We start from the raw sequence: 21466 nt of genomic DNA, 5'->3' as shown, positions 1-21466 counted from the left end.
TCCCAGCCACAGTATTTTAAAATTTTTTTTATTTGACAGGTAGAGATATAGACATTGAGAGAGAGAGAGAGACAGAGAGAAAGGTCTTCCTTCCATTGGTTCACCCCCCCAAATGGCCGCCATGACTGGCGCTGTGCCGATCTGAAGCCAGGAGCCAGGAGCTTCCTCCTGGTCTCCCATGCAGGTGCTGGAGCCCAAGCACTTGGGACATCCTCCACTGCCCTCCCGGCCAGCCATAGTATTTAGTCAGTTCCAGTTGTGATGGGCCAGCCGAGTGATCTCTCAGTTAGCTCGAGTCCTTCAGTGATGACCAGTTAAATTCTAGCCCAGAGCTGCCTGTCCATCTGATGGAGGCGTTTTTATTGCCAAGACCTGCCTTTGAAGCCAGCTCAGAGCTCCTTCCGAATGAGGTCAGGTGAAGATGGACGAAGGAAATGTGCTAACATTCCAGTTTCTTTTACCTTCTTATCGCTTAGTGACCTGTTAAAGCTGTTGTCCTTTCGACTAGTTTTATTCACTTGTTAAAAGCTGCTGTTGTAAACTGTGCATTCTACCTATGGGAGTAAATATCCATGATGTTTGTGTACAACACTGGCTGAGGACAGACCGAGGCGGTCCACGTACCCAGCAGGCAGCAACCTACTCCTCCATGCTGCAGCATCTGGGGGCATCAAAAGGAGGTTTAAGGTTGAAAGTAATCCCAGGAAGCTTATTTGAATGAACTAGATAGGTAATAGAACAGTTACTGAAAGCCAAACATTGAAAAAAAATCAACCTGGGGCTGGCACCTGCAGTGCTGGCTTTCCATATGGACATTGGTTCAAGTCCCAGCTGCTCCACTTCCAACCCAGCTCTCTGCAGTGGCCTGGGAAAGCAGTGGAACATGGCCCAAGTCCTTGGGCTCCTGCACTCGCATGGGAGAACTGGAAGAGGCTCCTGGCTCCTGGCTTTGGAGTGAGCCCAGCTCCAGCCATTGCGGCTATTTGGGGAGCGAACCAGCACGTGGAAGACTTCCTCTCTGTGGCTCGGCATTTCAAATAAATAAGTAAATCTTTAAAAAACAAAGACCAGTGAAACTTGGCAATGTGAAATATACATTTATCTCTGCTTCTTCCCAAACTGCTCTAAAAGGTCCCTAAATATAAGGTATAAATCCACAGGATAAGAGAATTTGAGTAATCTTACCAAGTGTTTATGATACATTAAGTAAAGGAACTGGTGTTATATTACTTAGTAAAAAGTAGAGAAAACCTGTATGTCAACATACTGAAGAAAGCTGTGGATGCCACCCTACTCAGAACTGAAAGAAAGGCCATCTAGGAAGCAGATGACCACATCTCCCACCCTTCTGCCAGACAGGTTTATCCCCTAGAGAAATGAAACCAGAGGGGCTCCTGATAGGGTGACACCAGGCAGCACAGAAACAGGGACTCTAAACGAGAACACCACAGTGGAGAGTGAAAACAGCCCAGCCCCCGCGCGGTGTGCTTGCCCATGCAGAGTCTCAAGGCAGGAGCCAGGGAATCTCATCCTTGGGCGAATGGGCAGCCCAGATAAGATACCCGCTGGGAGGAGCTGTGGTGGTGCCCGGCCACAGGAAGGAAAAAGTGGCTTGCAGCTCCTTCAACAGGAATGAAAAAGATATTGTCCCTGCTGACACTGGAGCAAAGAAACAGATACTATGGAAAGATTACTGCATCAAACTTATTTTCATTTAACTTCTCAATAATAATTGAAAACAATGGCAATGAATAAAAATGATTTCATCTAGAGTTTGATGTCTAGTTGAACAACCCATTCATATTAGGTAGAAAGACATTTTCAGTCCTGCGGGGCCTCCAAATATTGCTTCTTATTCATCCTAAGTACCCTTAGAATCCATGTGAGGCCCTTTTTAAAATAAAGGTTTTATTTATTTATTTATCTATCTATTTATTTATTTGAGAGGCAGAGTTACAGAGATAGAGAGAGGGGGAGAGACAGAGAAAGGTCTTCCACCCGCTGGCTCACTGGGACACCTCAAGTGGCCACAATAGCCAGAGCTGGGTGGATCCAAAGCCAGGAGCTTCCTATAGGTCTCCCATGTGGGTTCAGGGGCCCAAGCATTTGGGTCATCTTCCACCGCCTTCCCAGGTGCGTTAGCAGAGAGCTGGATGGGAAAAGGAGCAGCCAGGACACGGACCAGTGCCCACATGGTGGAGGCTTAGCCTACCATGCTACAATGCCAGCCCCAGGGCACTTCTTAAAGATAGTAAACAGTGAAAGAAGGCATGGAAGATGGTGAGGAATGAGTGACTTAATGCAATACAAAACAAAAGGAAGTCTCAGCAGGAAGAGAGCCCTGCATGGCAATTATGTAGCAGCTCTGGGGACCAAGGTTAGGGAAGGACAGGGCATGCCTAGAGAACTAGAAGGAAAACTAGAATTGTTCTAAAACATTATTGCCAGTTGTCAGTGTTTGATCATGAAGCGGAAAATGTGGGGAAAAAGTTTTTTTGGTTGTGTGGCAGTATTTTGGAAGGTTTAACAATAAGTAAATTGTAAACCAAGCTAAATGAAAAAATCCAAATATTAACTCCGGAATCATCAGAAAGTATCAGAGAGAAGGCTATTCCTAACATACTGCTGTCTCTGCAGAAACCAGTCTCTACCTTATCCTGATAGCAGGGATAGTGATGACTGCTGGTGTCAGGGAGCCTGCCTTGTACTGTCTGAAAAGCACAGCTCAAGAAGTAGGCTTATAAGTGTATTTGCATAAGTAGGTGTGTGAATACCAGGTCAGAACTATTTTTCCTTTCTTATTCTTTATATTTGTATATATGAAAGGCAGAGCTGCAAGAATATGTGTGCACTTGTGTGTGTGTGTATGTGTGTACAAAGAGAAAGAGGGAGTATACATTCTCTTGCTTCCATTTTCTGGCTTACCCCCCAAATACCTTCAGCAGCTGATGCTGGGCTGGACTGAATCCAGGAGTCTGAAACTCATTCTGAGTCCCCTACATGGATGGTGGTGGATCCAAGCACTTGAGCCATCCCCTTTGGCATCCCAAGATATGTATTATCAGAAGTGGAGGTGGGATTTGAACCCTTGAACTCTGGTATGGGATGTAGGCCTCCCAAGTGGTGGCTTAACCACTGTACCACAGTGCCTGCCCCCTCTTGTTCATACATGATTTTTTTTTAAAATAAAAAATTATATTTATTTGAAAGAGGGATAGAGAAAGGGTGAAAGAGAGACATCTTTCATCTAGATCACTCCCCAAATGTTTGCAACATCCTGGGGAGGCCAGGCCAAAGCCAGTAACCTGGAACTCTAGCCACGTCTCCCATGTGGGTAGCAGGGACCCAAGTACCTGGGCCTTCATCCAGTGCCTCCCAGGGGCATCAGCAGGAAGCTGAGTCAGAAATACTGAGTAGCCAGAACTCGAACAAGGCACTCCAGTAAAGCATGCAGACATTCCATGCAGTGACTCGACCATTGAACCACAGTACCTCCCCCACAGAAGATTTAATATTATCCTTTGACTTTATAAAGTGTGAGTATGTTTGGTATAAAAGGTATTTTTTAAAGACAATTGGTAAACAATACCCGGAAGAGGTTTGAGATCTTTAAATCATTCCCTGGTGACTTCCATATGCTCGCTGCATGAAGAACTCAGAGCCTAACAATGTGGGTGCAGCATCAAAAGTTGCTCAGAAATCATCAGAATAACAGAAATATTAAATCCAAAGAACCAATAGTTAACTCTCTTGGGAGCCCATCATTGGAAACCAGGGACTCAATGTTGTTTCGTTAGCTTAAAACTCTTACATCTGGCTTATTATTGATCAGGTATCACTCTACCTTTTCTGAGTAAGCAGCAAGTATAATGGTTCATGGTCATTGTCCAGCAGTTTCACTTGAACTGTAATGAATAAATCTTTCCCGTAGCACTTAGATCTACGTAGATTGCTTTTCCTGCTGCTCTGTTATCTAGTATAATTGATACTGTGATTGGCAGATTTACGTGCGCGCTTGGACCAGTTCCCAGTAAATCATTTTTCTGTATTAACATTTCTGGTAACTGATTGAAGCCATATTCAAATAAATTTAAAATAGTTAACATCAAATAGAGTAAATTTTCAGAGGGTCAATGATTTGGAGTAAACAAGGCTGTTAGTTTATCCTACATATTGTTTGCCTGAGTTATACTGTGAACTTATCCTGTAGGGTTTATGTTAAACTCAAATTAAATGATAAGCGTACCTTTCAGTGTCCTCAGCAGTTTGCAGGACCTGTAGATTTGTTATATGAAAAGAATCATAATGAGTCTCTATGTCTTTGGCTTCATTGTTCTCCTGGTGTAGAGATTTGTGATGTGAGGGAGCACCTGCTGCTACTTCTGCAGGCTGCTGTGTGCAGGCAGAAATGCCTTTCCCACGACTGGAGGTCCCTGGCCTTCTGCCCCTGCCTTGGGTGCTTCTCACTCTGCTGGTCACCAGCTGTGGTACCTTGCTCCCAGCCCAGTTCCCCAGGAGGCTCCAGCTTTTCTTTGGGAATGCAGTGAGCCAGGGCTTGATGCCAGCAAAGGGTTTGCTGCACAGAATCAACTAACTCCTGCGACTGAGTGAAGCATCACTCTCACCTGGCTGTCTTCCCTCCCATCCAGGGCTGGACCAGGCTCTGCCTCAGGAGCGCCGGGCTCCCGTCACTCCTTCCTCCGCCTCTCGCTATCACCGCCGACGATCCTCAGGGTCACGAGATGAGCGCTATCGCTCAGGTAAGGCACCGGATGGGGACGTGAGACTGGCGATGTTGTCGGTCTGTCACTTTGAAAGAGCAGGTGCGTGTTCCTGGCAGCTGCGGGAGGCGGAGTACAGTTTATTTGGGCTTCCCATGACGACAGCATCCTGTCTTGCACACAGATTTATTCTCTAGAGCAGACATTAGCAACTCGTAAATAGTAGCTCGTTTATATTTTTAACAACAGGATTGTCCATTATTTAGAATTTCATAATTTAAGTAATTAAAAATCAGGAGCCAATTTTTTCTGTTTCTTCGGATGATTCTGTTAAATTTGTTTTATTTTTTATGAACACCATGTGTATTTTTTTTCTTTTTTAACCTCATGGATTTCTGTTCCTTAGTACATTTTCAAAGGAGAAACACAGCCCTTAAAACTTGGGTGTGTCCTGTGTTTATTTTTTCCTTTGTTTTTATGATGCTATCTAAAAGAATGCTATCTTAGTAATTCTGTTTTACTGCAGTGGTTGCCTGGACTTAGCCAACTTAGATTTTTTTCATTTGTTTTGCAACAGAGAACTTATAGTATAATTAATATTTTAATTACCTTTTTTGAGAGACTTTTTCCTAACATGTAGATTAAAATTACTTTTTTCTGCTTCCCTAACTGCCTGTTTCTAAAGAAAATTATCTGTAAGTTTTGTTGCTGCTGCTGCTGTTGCTGTAATACCTGGTCAGGGCACATGTAGATAGCTGATGATAACAAGCTGAATTACATTTGCATGCCACTTAATTTTTTTCAAAGCAATTTTCACAAGCATTCTCCTTCAGTTTTCTTGGTAAGCAGTATAGTTATTATATACCGTTATTTTAACTAGCAATATTGTTAAGATTATTAATGTTAACATTGTTCCTTGTGGCAGTTAATATAATTCTTATTATTAACAGTAGTGACAGAAAAATATTAACGGGACAGAAAAGGAAACTAGGCTAAGAGAGATAAAGTAACTCACCCGATTTGTAGCAGCAGTCAGGAAGATCCTGTGAGTTGCACAGAATCATGTCTAAGGAGTCTTCCATGAACAGAGACTTACATGAGAAACTACCAAGCTCAACTTCCTAAGTTGCTCTGTCTGCCTTTCTGAGCTGGGAAAGCAGCTTTTGAGGCATCCCTGCTACAGAGTAGAAGAATGGATTTGAGAACCTTAAGAAAATGCTAACCCCTGTGTCTCCAGCGTTCCTCCTGCCTTCTCAGCAGTTCTCAGGAGGCCAGATGCAAAGGTGTGAGGATGGGATGCAGGAGGAATTTTGTCCCCATACGTGGCCTCTGCTATTGCAGAGTTATTCTGACACCTTGCACATATCACAAGCCCTTATTCGTTTTGGTGCCTCAGAGACCCCTCTGAACTAATTGGTAGAGTGAGGGTATCCATATGTGTGCTGTAAAATGTCTCCATTTACTGCCTTGTCTCAATGCTGGTGCGCTGGCATCTTATCTATGTATACACACAAATGCAAACATCTTTGGAGCACTAGTATCTTAAGTTTCCACAGAAACTAAGTGTTCTTATTTTTTCTATGTGATTGCTAATGCCCTCACAATGAGTAACTTGTCAAATAACTTTGGCTCTGTAGCATGGCCTCTTATGACATAAGAAGTTATCTATGTCAATTTCTGAACTCTCATTTTCTATGTTAAATGTATTTTTAAATTCAGATGGAGATGTATCCATAGCAGGCTGTTTGCTGTGTTATAGATCTTTCTTTGCAGTGTTGAAGAAGGATTGATTAAACCTGTTTGTTTGTGTGGCTCTGGGGTGTAGACTTTCACGTCTTCCTAGGTATGCCAGGAGCAGTTTTCTGGGATGGGTTGTGATCAGCTCATATATTTCTTTGTAAAGTCTCTGAGAGAGAATAGCACAGCAGAAGATGGCGATCTCTTCGCCTCGAGTACCTTTCCTAGTCACCCGAGTACCTCACCTCTTCAAGGGCGGAGAGATGTAGGGAGAGAAACACACACATGAAGAGTGAAGGCTGAGGGGGGAAACTGAGGCAGCTGCAGGAGATGAACTTTTCAACAGCTCAGAGAAACGCTGGGGCCCAGTCTTGCTCCAGGCCTCCTCCTACCCTGTGCTAGCCACTGTTCATTTCTCATTAGTGACGTCATGAGATGGGGAAACAGCTTTGCGTAAATGCTGCAGTTAGTGCCTTTTCTAACTAGAACTCCAGACTCGGAGATGAGAGCTTGGACTTCTCCCCCACTTTTATGGGTGATGCTGCAGCCATATGGGCTCCTCCAAGCACAATATAACCACTGTTCCAGACTGTCTCTTTTCTTCCCCTCTGTTTTCCTCTGACTAGGTGTCACTTCCTGTTCAGTTGCTGACATCAGCCCTTCCCCATTGGCCAGAGCTAAGCTCCCCTTAGAGTGGCTACCTTTGGCCCTCCTGTGGTTCAGCCCTGTGCTCACAGAGGAGCTCAGCTCCCGGTACTTCCCAACACAGGTGTCTGGAAGTCCTTCTGAGCATCAGCACCCAAGAGGTCTGGGCTGTTCCAGAAGAGGCCACATGAAACTGTCTTTACAGGCGTGCTCTCCACTAGGAACCGGGAGCGCTGCTAGGAAGTGACAGACGGTTAGGACTCAGTCCCCCAGAAGCTCACAGCCTGAGGGAGGAGGCAGACAGGCTACAGGAGGTGCAGCATGTGTTAGCGGTTGTGCACTGATGCCAGCTGGGCCTCCGGGTAGTCCCTTGTCGGCACAGCAGTAGTCATTTCTGCTCGGCTGCTGGGCCTCAGTACCTCCCATTTCACTCAGAATGAGAACCCATCTTCACGTGCACGTGACGTGTTGACCCTTGTTCTCCTTGAGCCATCTGCCACCTGCCTCCCGCTCTGTAGCCACACTGCTTCCCCGGTGTTCTTTGAGCACAAAAAAGGCACATTGCCACTTTAGGCTCTTTGTGCTGGTGGTTCCTTCTCCCTAGGATATATTTTCCTCATATGTACACTTTACTGTCCCTTCCCCCCCCCCTTTTTTTTTAATCAAGTTTTTGCTGAGGTATTAGTGGTTCTGTGAGGCACTGCCTGACTACTCAGTTAAAATTGTAAAACATTATGTCATCTTGTACCGATTCTCTTCCCTATCCTGATTTATTGCCTCCATAGCAGTTATCATTGCCTAACATTCTGTCAGTTTATCAATGTGTCTATTCGTTTATCAATCTACCTATCTACCCACCTATTAATCATCATTTATTTATCTACCTATGTTATCCATCTGTCCATCAGTTAGTCAGTCACCTACCTACCTATAAATCATCCGTTTGTCTGTGTTATTCATCCATTATCCATCTATCATCCATCTACCTATCCATCAATCATTTACCTACCTATGTACTTATCTGTTATCCTCCTCCTATAAGAGTACAAAGTCTACAAAGGCAAAGATCTCTATTTTATTCATTCATGCATATCAAGTACCTAAAATACCACCTGGCTTCTTCTTCTTTCTTTTGAAGGAGTGAAGATCAAAAGACATAACACATTTGGGGAAGGGCAGAAAATTAGGTGGGAGTGGCCAGATTATAAAATACCTTGTGCACCAGTGCTTGGGAATTCAGACCTAATCCCGAGTTCCACCTGAAGATTGCAGGCAGTGGCACATAGTAGTTAGCTTAGAGTTTAAAGATTGCTTCAGTAGTGTTATGGAGCACAGATTAGAAGGGGACGAATCTAGAAGACCCTGAATGCCTGAAGTCACTGTATACTGAGATGATGCAAGTCACCACCAGGAAGATCTGAGGTGTGTTTATAAGATACAGAGAAGCCTCCTGAATCTGGGCTGCTCCAAAATCCAAAACTTGCTGACTGCCAATATGGCTCCACAGGTAGGAAGTCTCACACGTGACCACACATGACTGCATTGAAGCTACCGGATGAAATTACTAATAGCCGATTGTGTAAGGTGTATATAAGTGGAAACACATTTCATGTTTAGACTGGGATTCCCATCCTCAGGATATCTTATTTGTATATACAGAGACTCCAAAATGTGATGCATTTCTAATCCCAGATATTTTAGATAAAGTCTATTCAACCTGTAATAGCAGCAGGACCCAGAGGCTGGGTTAACATAATGATATGGAAATCAAGGGGGACTTCCTGATATCCAAGTTAAAGACCTGCATGGGTGACAGGCTCTGCTTCTGCACCTACTCCTGTGCCTGCAGAGAATTCAGGTTCCTGTTTGTAGGTTAAAGTTGGTGAGATTTGCCTCAGCCGTTCCCTTGCTATGAGAATTACATAGACGTTTCTTGAAATGTCATGTGAAACCTAATGAAAAATGCTGTTATTCTAGTGTGCTATTTTAGTTTCTAAGAATTTTGTGCTCTTCTCCATTTATAATAAATAATGACTGATTTGAAACCGTATTTCAAATGACTTTTCCTTACACTTGTGAGACCTCAGTTGGGCCTCCCACTTTCTAGAATGATCACGAAGCATGTGTCACAGCAGCTACCTTAATGGAACATGACAGGAGCATGTGCATCATTTTAGGAGTTAATTTGGTCGTCTTCACTTCCTACCGTAATCTCTGTTTCCTGTTATAGGAACCTACTCATGAGCTTTCTTAATGTAGATGTCTTACTGACATAATTTACTTTCTCTTAGAGTATATGCTTGTATGTGGTTTAAAAGTGAGGTATATGAGATATGAGGACCTTATTTTAATCTCCTGCCAATGTTTGCATTTCAGATCTTCTGGTTTATTTTCTCCTGAGCCAACATGAAAGACTTAAGACATTAAGACTTAACACTTAAGAAAAGGACTGTGGCGCCTCTGGAGATTTGGCTCTCTAAAACTCTTTGAGCATTTGTCTTGCAGTAGCTACTTCGATTGTTTCAGTGACCAAATTATATTAGCCAAAAAGGAATCCTATTATCTGTTAGATAATGGACCTAATTAATAGTCAACCTCGTCAGGCATGTAGTGTCACATTGAATCTCTCCTGGCCACATTTTTCCATTTTGTTTCTAAACTGATGACCTTACATAGTAATGAACTTTCACTACAATACTTTTTAACAGTATGCACTTCTCTTCTTAAGCAGCTTTCGTTCGAAACTTAAATTTGGTTTGGAAAGCTAAATGAATGAACAGGCACTTACTGAACACCTAGTATATATCAGAGGCTGTGTTAGGCACTTACTGTCTTTACTTGATAAAGTCAAAATTAGAACTTAAATTCTAGTTATTTTTAAGTTTTCCCCCAAGAGGCCCTAGGAAAGAAAACCTTGAGGTTTGTGTTGTATTCTTTACAATCAGGACAGACAATGACAACAAACAATGTTATAATCAAAATGTGGCAAACTGTTTCTTACTATGGTTGTATTGGTTTCATCTTTTTATGAGCTGAGCAATAGTTTTTAAAACCACGCTTCATGGTTTGTATGACTCATGGACAACAGTAACAACTCTAACCTCAACTTTGTCCTCCTTTGCAGTAGAATGTAATAGACCAGTATGTTCCTTCAGCAAACCTCAAGCAGTGCAGTGACTCCTGTGGGAACTTGAAACTCCTTCCTGGAAGTCTATGAGTCTCAGACTATTTTCTGACCAGCATTTTCATGGTATTGGTCTTTTTCAAAATTGTTCATTCTCACTCTTTCAGGAATGTCAGTGGAGTCTCCCAGAGGCTGCAGGATGCATGTTGGGAGTATTGCTCTGTCATCCAGTGCAGTCTGTGGTTGGGAAGTCTGTGTTTTATAGTGTTCTTCAGTTTACTTTCCAAATATGGCAAATATCAAAATATTGACCCCAGTAGTGAAAGCTTTTTAGGATTTTCAGCAATTTTTTAGGAGCTTAGTGTGTTCTTTGGGGCAGAAAACTTAAAGAATCATTGTCATGAAGTTTAAGTGTTGTCTTTTGAGAAAATGGAGAAAAAATATGAAGGATCTTTTAAAAGTTCATGGAAAATATGCATTGTGAAAAAACTCTGCATGAATTCCAAAAAACATGTCTGAACAGATCTCATTAGATGCCATAAGAAAAGTCAACCATGAGTCTGAAGCAGAGCCCCGTCACCATAATATGAGTCCTTTTAAAATTGAAGTAAGGTATAAACATCAAATTCGTGGTGATAGTTGAGTAGAAAAATGGTGACGTCTGTGATGTTTTCTGAAAAGTTTATGTGAACAATACCCTAAAGGGGGCAGCAGTTTACAAGTAGGTGACTAATTTTAAGAAGCAATCGTGTTGGAGATGAAGCGCCATCATATCACTTCGTAGGGAGAATGCTCATCCTGCCTGTGCCCGACCTGAGGAAGACTGAAGCAAAAACAATAGCACCATAGACATCTCAGTTCAAAGCACAAAATTCTAACTGAAAAATTAAAGTGGGGCAGACTTTGTGCTTAATGGATGACAAGTTGGTTGCATCTACATAAGCTGTAGACAAGCGGAGAGTATGCAGTGGTAATTTCCAGTAAGTCACATCAAGACTCTGAAAGCATTTTGGGGGGAAGATTTGTAATGGGAGATGAAACATGGCGTTGCCAGTTTAATTCTGGTCTTGTAGGTGAAGCACTGTCAAAGCAGTGGCTACTAAGAGGTGGAACCAGTCCTTTCCAAGCAAAAGTAAACCCAGTCAAGAGCAAATGTCGTGGCAACAATTTTTCTGCGATGCGCAAGACATTTTGCTTGATGACGTTCTGGAGGAGCAAAGAATAATAACATCTACTGCTTATGAAATTACTTTGAGAAGGGTACCCAAAGCTCAAGAAGATAAATACCACAGGAGAGCTTCACCAGAGAGGCCTTGTTCGCTCTGACAGTGCTCTTGCTCATTCCTTTCATCAAATAAGGGCGATTCTGTGAGAGTTTCTATGGGAAATCATCAGGCCCCACCTTACGATTCTGAGTTGGCTCCTCCTTTTCCTTTCTTTATTTTAAAAAAAAAAAAAAAAAGGTCTTTAAAGAGGCACCGGTCTTTCTTCAGTTAAAATAAAACTGACCATGATGTTAAAGGTACACACAAATGCATATGACAGCTTTATTCATAATTACTAAAATTGAAAGAAACCAAGATGTTTTTAACAAGTGAGTGTATAAATTATGGAATAATATGTCAGTGAAATCTATTAGTCATCAAAGAGAAATAAATTAACAAACTATGAGAAGACATGGCAGAAAGTTAAATGCCTGTTGCAAATGAAAGAAGCCAGTCTGAAAGGCTTGATACTGAATTATTTCAACTACTTTCTGGAAAAGGTGGCACTGTGGAGAGAGTAGAACATTCATTGTTTACCAGGGGTTCACAGGTGGCTGGAGATAAATAGATGACAGGATTTTTAGGGCGGTGAAACTACTCCGTGCGATATTCTAATGGGGGTTTGATATCATCATGCAGTTTTCAGATGCACGTGATCTGATAACAGAAGGGAACTCTAATATAAACCGTCAACTTTACCTTTTTAAGATTTATTTATTTTAAAGACAGTGACAGAGAGAAGGATAGAAGGAGGGGGGTGAAGGAGGGAGGGAAAGAAAATGTGAGGCGGTGGAGGGGGGGGGGCGGGGAGACTGATTTTCAGTCCAGTCACTCCCTTGCCAAATGCCTGTACCAGCCAAGGTCAGGTCGAGCTGAAGTCAGCAGGCAGGAACTCCATCCATATTTGCAACTTAGGTGTCAGGAACCCATGTATTTGGGCCATCATCTGCGTCTCCTAGGTGCATTAGGAGGAAGCTGCATTGGAAGTGCCAAGAAGCTAGGATGTAAACCAGGCATGTAAAAATACGGAGTGTGGGCATCCCAAGTGGCACCTTAAGCAGTTGTGCCACAACACCCACCCCTATAATTTAATTATTGATAATGTATCAATATTGCCTAATCAATTGTAAGAAATGTAGCATACTAGCTGGGATAAATGTGTGCATATAAATAAGGAGATGTAGGGGGAAACTGAACCTTCCACTGTTTTGTTTTTCGTAAACTGAAAGTGCCCTAAATGATTTCTGTTAAGTTAATTTAAAAGAAATGAATCTAGGCAATCAGCCAATATGATTCTTGAAACATTATGTTGAAAAACCTCAAAATGATGAAGAAAAACAGAAGAAAAAATTATGTAAAGAGTTAAAAATGGGACACTAGTACAGATGAATCAAATGAAAAAAGCTAATCACAGTGCTGTGGGTCACCATAGGTGTTAAATTTGAACACCTAATGAGATGGAAAGATTCTTGATTTTGAAACATAAAGACTGGAAACCTTGAGTAATCGTTTGACCATTAAATAAATATATACCATCACTAACAATTTTCTCACAGTGAAGAGACAGCATCTGCAAAACAAGAGAAAATATTTGTAAAATATGTATCTGATAAGGGACTGATAACCAGAATATACCAGGAATTAAAAACAAAAAAAAAAAAAAAAAAAAAAAAACGCCACCACCACAACAACAAAAACTAAAAACAAATAATCCAACTTCAGATCAACACATCTAAACAGACATGTCTTTTTTGTTTGTTCTTGTTTTTATAGAAAACTTTTATTTAATAAATATAAATTTCATAGGTACAGCTTTTGGATTATAGCGGTTCTTCCCCCCTTACCCACCCTTCCATCCCCAAACCATCCCACCTCCTACTCCCTCTCCCATCCCATTCTTCATTAAGATTCATTTTTAATTATCTTTATATACAGACTACCAACTCTATACTAAGTAAACATTTTACCAGTTTGCACCCACACAGACACACAAAGTATAAAGTACTATTTTTTTTTTTAAATTTTTGACAGGCAGAGTGGACAGTGAGAGAGAGAGACAGAGAGAAAGGTCTTCCTTTTTGCCGTTGGTTCACCCTCCAATGGCCGTCACAGCCGGCGCGCTGCGGCCAGCGCACTGCACTGATCCGATGGCAGGAGCCAGGTGCTTCTCCTGGTCTCCTATGGGGTGCAGGGTCCAAGCACTTGGGCCATCCTCCACTGCACTCCCTGGCCACAGCAGAGAGCTGGCCTGGAAGAGGGGCAACCGGGACAGAATCCGGCGCCCCGACCGGGACTAGAACCCGGTGTGCTGGCGCCGCAAGGCGGAGGATTAGCCTGTTGAGCCACGGCGCCGGCCTATAAAGTAATATTTGTAGAGGAGTTTTACCATTAATTCTCAAAGTACAACACATTAAGGATAGAGGTCCTACATGGGGAGCAAGTGCACAGTGACTGCTGTTGTTGATTTAACAATTGACACTCTTATTTGTGGCATCATTGATCACCTGAGGCTCTCGTCATGAGCTGCCAAGGCTATTGAAACCTCTTGAGTCCACAAACTCTGACATTATTTAGACCAGGTGATAATCAAAGTGGAATTCTCCCTTCAGAGAAAGGTACCTCCTTCTTTGATGGTCCCTTCTTTCCACCAGGATCTCATTCACAGAGATCTTTTGTGTAAGTCCTTTTTTGCCACAGTGTCTTGGCTTTCCATGCCTGAGATGCTCTCATGGGCTTTTGAGCCATATCTGAATGCCTTAAGGGCTGATTCTGAGGCCAGAGTGCTAAACAGATATTTCTTAAAGGAAGATGGACAACAGGCATATGAGAAAATACTCAACATTACTCATCAGGGGAATGCAAATTAGAACAGCAGTGAGATGTCAGCTCACTCCAGTTAGATTGGCTGTTATCACAAAAGAATAGCAAGTGTTGGTGAGAATGTGGAAGAAGGAAACCCTTGGAGATCCAAGATAGTGGAATAGGGAAGAGATATGCTGATTTTGTTCATGGGAAGATAACAAGAAAAAGGGAAGAACTGCATTCCTAGGGGACAGCTGGAGGCAGGTTTGTAATGGAAATTCTATAGAAATAAGAGAGACACTGTGGAGCAGTGGGGACAGTATGATCACACAGCAGGTGACTCCTGTAGTTGGTGACATTCCGTCCTCTTGGAGTAGGGTGAAAGGAACCTGGAGCAGCCCATGTCACTGGTGGTATTGCCTGAGTGAAAACCTCACAGACCCTGCTGACTTTGAGTCTGGCTAGAGCACCAGCTGGGGACAGGATGCCCACCTAACCCTGTGAAGGGAGAGAACTGTGCTTTCCTCCCATCTCCCCACAAGGGCACCCAGTGACCGGTAGGGAGGAAGTGAGTAGAGGCTGCTGTGGGCTGTGTGACTGGGGGATTTTATCAGGGGGATAAATCCATGGGCCCCACTGGCTTTGAGACATTGTGGAGGGTTGGCGGCAGGGGTAGGGTGCCCACTTAGGCCCGTGAGGCATTCCCTTCCCTTACTCTATCAAGGAACCCAGACTCACCAAGGCAGAGCACCAGCCAACTTCTGTTGGGCAGGCAGCTGGCTCTGGGAATACTGTAGCTTTCTTCATGGGGCGGGGGAGTTGTGGAGCTGTGAGTAGATCCCCTGCTTCCTGCGACCATAGGAGCCCTGCAAACTCTGTCTGTGTGATGAGATGTGGGGTGTGGCTGGGTCTTTGAGCAATCACTGTGTCTGGTTTCAGAGGCTCAGAGTCCCCTGAGCACCTGGGATGTGTCGTTGCAGAGGGTTCCATGCTCACATTGAGGATTGCACAGATCTTTTGTGCAATTGGTGTGCCTGAGTGGGTAGGGTGTGTGGCCTTACTTACTCTGTGCAGTTGGTGCACCTTGGCAGAGAGGGGATGAGGCTGTGATAATGCCAGCTAACCCAGTCATACCCCAGCCGCCACCACACTGGCAGTAGAGGAGATTTACCACCACAGACTTGGGTGTCACCTTGGACTCTTGCTTCAACCCTCAAACAGTGACTGGAACTCACTGGCCTCACCCAGCACACACCTCTGAGTATCCACTTCACTAAGTCTTAGAGGTATATCACAAAGATAAAAGCCATCAGAGGAGGAATTCAACAAGTGTTTCCACAAATGCCGAAAAATAAACATAAACATAGAAATACAAGAAACATGAACAGTGAAGACAAAATGACTTCTCCAAAGAAACACAACACTTAAATGTTAGAATGTGAACCTTAAAAGATATTGATGAAATGCATGAAAAGCAATGAAAAGGAATCACCCTAAGATTACTCAAAAACACAGAAAAACGAGTTAAAGAAATCCATACGTGACATAGATGAAAAAATTCTGTCAGGAGGTAGAGGTATTGAAGATAAATCAAATATTAGAAATAGAGAATTCAGTATGTCAAATAAAAAATACAGTGGAAAGCCTTAACAACAGATTTGGTGACATAGAAGAAAGAGTATCTGAGCTGGAAGGCAAATCTTTGCAAATATCTCAGTCAGACTAAAAAAAAAAAAAAAGAAGAAGAAGAAATTAGAGAAATTCAAAATAGTGTTTAGGGCTTATGGGATAGTCTCAAACGACCCAACATACATGTCTTGGGAGTTTCTGAGGTGTGCAAAGAGAGACTGGATTATAAGGCCTTTTCAGTGAAATAATTGCAGAAAACTTCCATAATTTGGGTAAAAATGGGGACATCCAAGTATAGGGAGCACATAGAAATCCTAACACACATGACTAGGAAAGATCTTCACAACACATTATAGTCAGACTTTCCACAGTAAAACATAAAGAAAAGACTCTGTACACTGGCGAAATGCCAGATTACCTTCACAGGATCTCCAGTTAGACTCACAGCTGATTTCTCATCATAAACCCTACAGGATAGGAGAGGATAGAAAGACATAGTCCATTTTAGATCCTGTGAATTTAAACTGTTTATTAGATTCATTTTCTCCAGACTTGAAAAAGTAAAATTCCAGGTGGCTGTGGACATGAAACCTCTGGAAGCAGTTTCTGCAAGCAGGCACTGCATCCCGCTGAGAAGTCATCTCCTGCTGGAACCCTGTCTTGCTCTCTTTCCCAGAGGCCCTTTTTCGGAATGAAGCAGCCAGAGCGATCATCGTCCAGTCACCTCTAACAGATGTTAGGGTACATTTGTGTTAAGAGGGGGGGAATGTAAGGAGTCAGATGGGTTAATAGGTAGTCAGGGTAGTCCCAATGGAGTTTGGGGTGTAAAACATTTGCTTCCTTCCCCAAAAAAGGTTATCTTTATCAAGAGCAAAATGTCTGCCCTCCTCCCTTAGGAACCTTCAAATTTACCATGGGGAATGGTGATTGCATCTTCCTGAGCTCAGCTTATTGTGAAAACAAGTCACCAACAACCCTTCTGGATGGTTTTTTGTTTTATCATGAGCAAGCCAGATAGGATAAAGGATTGTAAATCGGGTCCTTTGGGTTTTATCCCTTCCTGGTATCTGAATGCCAATCTGATTATCAAGTTTTTTTTCCCCTTTGAAATCATACTTTAAAACCCCCATGCTGCAAGGTCCTTTGGTTTCTTTCCTGTCTTGGACCCCCACACACACACCTTCATGCTGCTCTGGCTGGAGGTCTCTGACTCTAATAAATCTTTTAAAATATATGTGTGTGTGTGTGTGTGTATATATATATGTGTGTGTGTGGGCGTATGTGTGTATATATATATATATGTATGTATGTATATATGTATATATGTAGCTGGAGGCATCACAATATCTGACTTCAAGGCATATTACACGGTAGTTAGAATCAAAATTTCTTGGTACTGACACAGGAATAGACATGTAGACCAGTGGAAAAGACTAGAAACCCCAGAAATAAATCCAAATATTTACGACCAACTAATCTGACAAATAAACTAAAATCACTCTCTGGAGAAAGGACATTCTGCAATAAATGGTACTGGGAAAATTGTGGACTTTGCAGGCAGAAATATGAAACAAGACCCCCCCCCCCCACTTTACACTCTATACAAAAATCACCTCGTAATGCATCAATGCTCAAAAACTGACACCTTAAACTATCGAATTACTAGAGGAAGATAGAGGAAACACTGCAAGACATTGGCATAGGCAAAGACTTCTTGGATAAGACCCCAGAAACACAGGCAATAAAGGCAAAAGTAGACAAATGGGATTACATCAAGCTAAGAAGCTTCTGCACAGCACAAGAAGCACTCAACACAATAAAAAGGCATCCAATGGAATGGAAGAAAATATTTGCAAATTATACATCTGATAAAGGATTAATATCAAGGAACTGCAACAAGCTCAAAAAACTCAACAGCAAAGCAAGCAATCCAGTTAAGAAATGGGTTAAAGATATTAACAGGCATTTTTCAAAGGATGAAATACAAATGCCCAACACACACATGAAAAGACACTCAAGATAACTAGCCATCATGGAAATGCAAATATAAACCATGATGAAGTTTCACTTCATTCCAGTTAGAATGACTGTCATTCAAAAATCAAAAATAACAACTGTTAATGAGGAAAAAGATACTCTAGTACACTGTTGGTGGGAATATAAACTAGTACAGCCATTGTGGAAGATGAAGATGAAATTGTGGTATAGATACATGATAGAATACTACTCAGCCATTAAAAAGTATGAAATCCTGTCTTTTGAAATCAAATTCATGCAACTGGAGACCATTATGGTTAGTGCACTAAGCCAATCCCTGAAAGACAAATCATATGTTTTCCCTGATTTGTGGTAACTAATACACACAGTACAAAAAATATAGTGTGTATGAGCAAAATTGACATTTCAAGATTTGATTGTTGTTTACAGCCATCAATATACTCTTGAGGATCAATGATTTTTCTACTTACTACTTGTTTAACTCTTTGGTGAAGGGGGTAAACTTGTGATTCTAAAGAAAATTAAAAGTATGTCATTGTAAAAATTAAAAAACAAAAGAGAGAGGAAGGGTATGGTGGGAAATATCATTATGGTCTTAAAACGGTATATCTGAAATACAAAAAAAAGTTATTGCAAAAGTTAAAGGATAAAAAGGGAAGGAAGAGGGGGTTGGTGTGGTAGAAGAAGGGAGGCAAGTATGGTTACCTTAGAATTCTATCTATGAAATACATGGACTCTCATCTTTATATTAATAAAAATTTTTAAATGAAAAATAAAACAAAAACCAGGAAACCTTCATACACTATTGGGATTGTTAATTAGTTTAGTCATTGTGGAAAACTGTGTGGAAGTTCCTCAAAACAAAAACAAAAACAAAACCCAACCACAAGTAGAATTATCTGAAGATCCAGCAATGCTGGGGCCAGCACTATGGTGTTGCAGGTAGAGCTGCTGCCTGCAGTCCCGGCTGCTCCACATTTTTTTTTAAAGCTTTTCTTTAATGAATGCAATTTTCATAGGTACAATTTTAGGAATATAGTGGTTCTTTCCCCATACCAGCCCTCCCACTCCCACCCCACCTTCTACACCCTCTCCCATCCCACTCTTCATTAAGATTCATTTTTAATGAACTATATACAGAAAGACCAATTCTATAGTAAGTAAAGATTTCAACAGTTTGCGCACACACACACACACATTCTGATCCAGCTCTCTGCTATGGCCTGGGAAAGCAATGGAAGATGGCCCAAATCCTTGGGCCCCTGCAGCCGCATGGGAGTTTCAGAAGAAGCTCCTGGCTCCTGACTTTGGATGGGCATGGCTCCAGCTGTTGGGGCCAACTGGGGAGTGAACCAGCAGACGGAAGACCTCTCTCTCTCTCTCTCTCTCTGTCTCTCTCTCTGTCTGTCCCCCCCCCGCCTCTCCTTCTCTCTGTGTGTAACTCTTGACTTTCAAATAAATAAATAATTCTTAATAATAAAAAAATCCAGCAATGCCATTGTGTGTATATATATCCAAGCGTAATGAAATCATTCCGTCAGAGATGTCTGCGTGCCCACGTTTATAGTGCCACAGTAACCAAGACACGATGAGAGGCTCTGTAGCTACCAGTACTGTAATTAAAAGGAGCACCAAAAAGAAAATTGATAGCAAAAGTGGGAAAACAGAACATGTAAAAAGTTCCGCGTTGGTGTTCAATGTCTATTGACCTCACTGGCTTTAGCAGAGGTTGTGAAGTTGATAAAGTAGGAACGTCAGTTGCTACCAGATGAGAGTTGTCACACGTCATTAATAATTAGATGGGATTGAAATACCCACTTTCCCCCAGGTTTTCTGCTTGTCACTTCTTGTCACAAGCCCTTCCTGATGGTCCTTGCCCAAACCCACCGTGGGATAAGATGTCCATCTTCTGCCCTTGCATGCCCATTGTCCTTACCGCATTCTGTTAATCTTGTTCGTTCCCTGTTCCACATGCCCAAAACTAGCTATCAGAGAGGACGGACTAGGTACATAGTAGGTGATCGGTAAGTAACTGACTCAGTTGTCTATCAGAGTCTTAGTTTTCCCTGCTCTACCCTTCCCCCTCACTGAGCATGGATGGTCCTGTGTTTTGAAGATAAAGATGGCAGAAATCGGAATTCCAGGAAGTTTGTTCCACTGAACCTTTTGCAGAATGTGGGTTTCTTCCAAGCTTGGCTTTTTAATGTCTTCTTCCTCACATTCATGTTATATTACTGAGTAGGATATTAAGATTTAACAGTTACAGGGTATTTGCATTTACTACATGCCAGGATCTCCCCTGAGTCCCTTAAATATATTAATTGATTTATCCTCAGAGCTACCCCTAGGACAGGTTCTCTTTATTATTTGGAATTTGCCCCTAAAGAAACTGAAGCCCAAGGTCACATAGAAGAATTCAGACTTAAACCCATGGAATCCAGCTCTAGAACCTGTGATCTTAATTGCTGTACTGTCACAGAGCAAAGATTGTCCTTTGAAGAACTTTTCTCTTCTGTTGATTTACCATTGCCTTTGGAATTGGGAAGCTGTCCCTTTGCTGTCCAGATATTTGTATTTAGGAAGGTACTTCAAAATGCTTGTAGAAAAATAGAATTAAGAATTTTTTTTGGTACACAATTTTTTGAAATCTGTGCATAGATTGTATATAATATATGAACTTTTTGAAAACCCTTTTTATGCATAGAATTCAAAATTATTTTGCACCAAAATAAAACTTTTTAAAAAAGATTTATTTATTTGAAAGGCAAGGTGATAGATCTTCCATCCACTGGTTTATTCCCCCAATGCCCTTAACAGCCAGGGCCGGGCCAGTCTGAAACCAGGAGCCAGGAACTCCAGCTGAGTCTCCCTGTGGATTGTGGGAACTCAAGTTCTTGGAACGTCATCCACTGCTTACCAGGTGCCTTAACAGGGAGCTGAACTGGAAGTGGAGTAGCAGGGACTCAAACTGGCATTCCAGTAGAGGATGTGGCAGGTTAACCTGCTGTTCCACAACAGCTGCCCCTATGCTTAAGTAAATTTCTAATTCTATTTCCCATGAACCTTTTGAAATATCCTCAAGTTACTAATTGTGTAGTATTGTGAACTCGGAGAATAGCATGAGTTCTAAGAACGTATTGTGGTTTTATTATTTTAGGATAGAGAAGGGAGGAAGCATTAGTTTTTCATGAGATTGAAACCCATAGATGTACATAGTATTCTAGAATATTAATAGCAGTAGTGATATTAGCATAAAGAGTGGACTTTTATACCAAGCTTTTCTCTAAGGGGCTGATTTTCTGTTTCTTCATACTTTTACCCCCTAAATGTCCCATACTGCAGCATAATAGTTTTTCCCAGAGTGAAGCAAGTTGCAGTCTATTTAAAGAAACAAAAAAGATAGTACAGGTTGCTATTCAGAATGGTAAAAGCTCACATCTGCCCACAAGCTTATCTAGAATTTTAGTGTAGGGAGTGAAAATAATAGGATTCCCATGAAGAGAGAGGAATTTGATTGTCTTTGGAATTTTATCTTCAGGGTACTA

At 41.9% G+C, this 21466-nt stretch overlaps 1 protein-coding gene across 2 annotated transcripts in view; it reads left to right on the top strand.

The window, feature by feature from the left end:
* DIP2C (disco interacting protein 2 homolog C) overlaps window positions 1–21466 on the top strand; it is a 485199-nt gene that overhangs the window by 274783 nt on the left and 188950 nt on the right. For both annotated transcript variants that reach the window (XM_062211075.1, XM_062211076.1), the window contains one exon: window positions 4650–4760. In XM_062211075.1, coding sequence (XP_062067059.1) covers window positions 4650–4760 — 111 coding nt within the window. The remainder of the gene's footprint in view (window positions 1–4649; window positions 4761–21466) is intronic.

This window comes from Lepus europaeus, chromosome 14 (assembly GCF_033115175.1).
Source record: "Lepus europaeus isolate LE1 chromosome 14, mLepTim1.pri, whole genome shotgun sequence".
Lineage (NCBI taxonomy): Eukaryota > Metazoa > Chordata > Mammalia > Lagomorpha > Leporidae > Lepus > Lepus europaeus.
The sequence above is the reverse complement of the archived record's forward strand: the minus strand, read 5'-3'. Positions and strand labels throughout refer to the sequence as shown.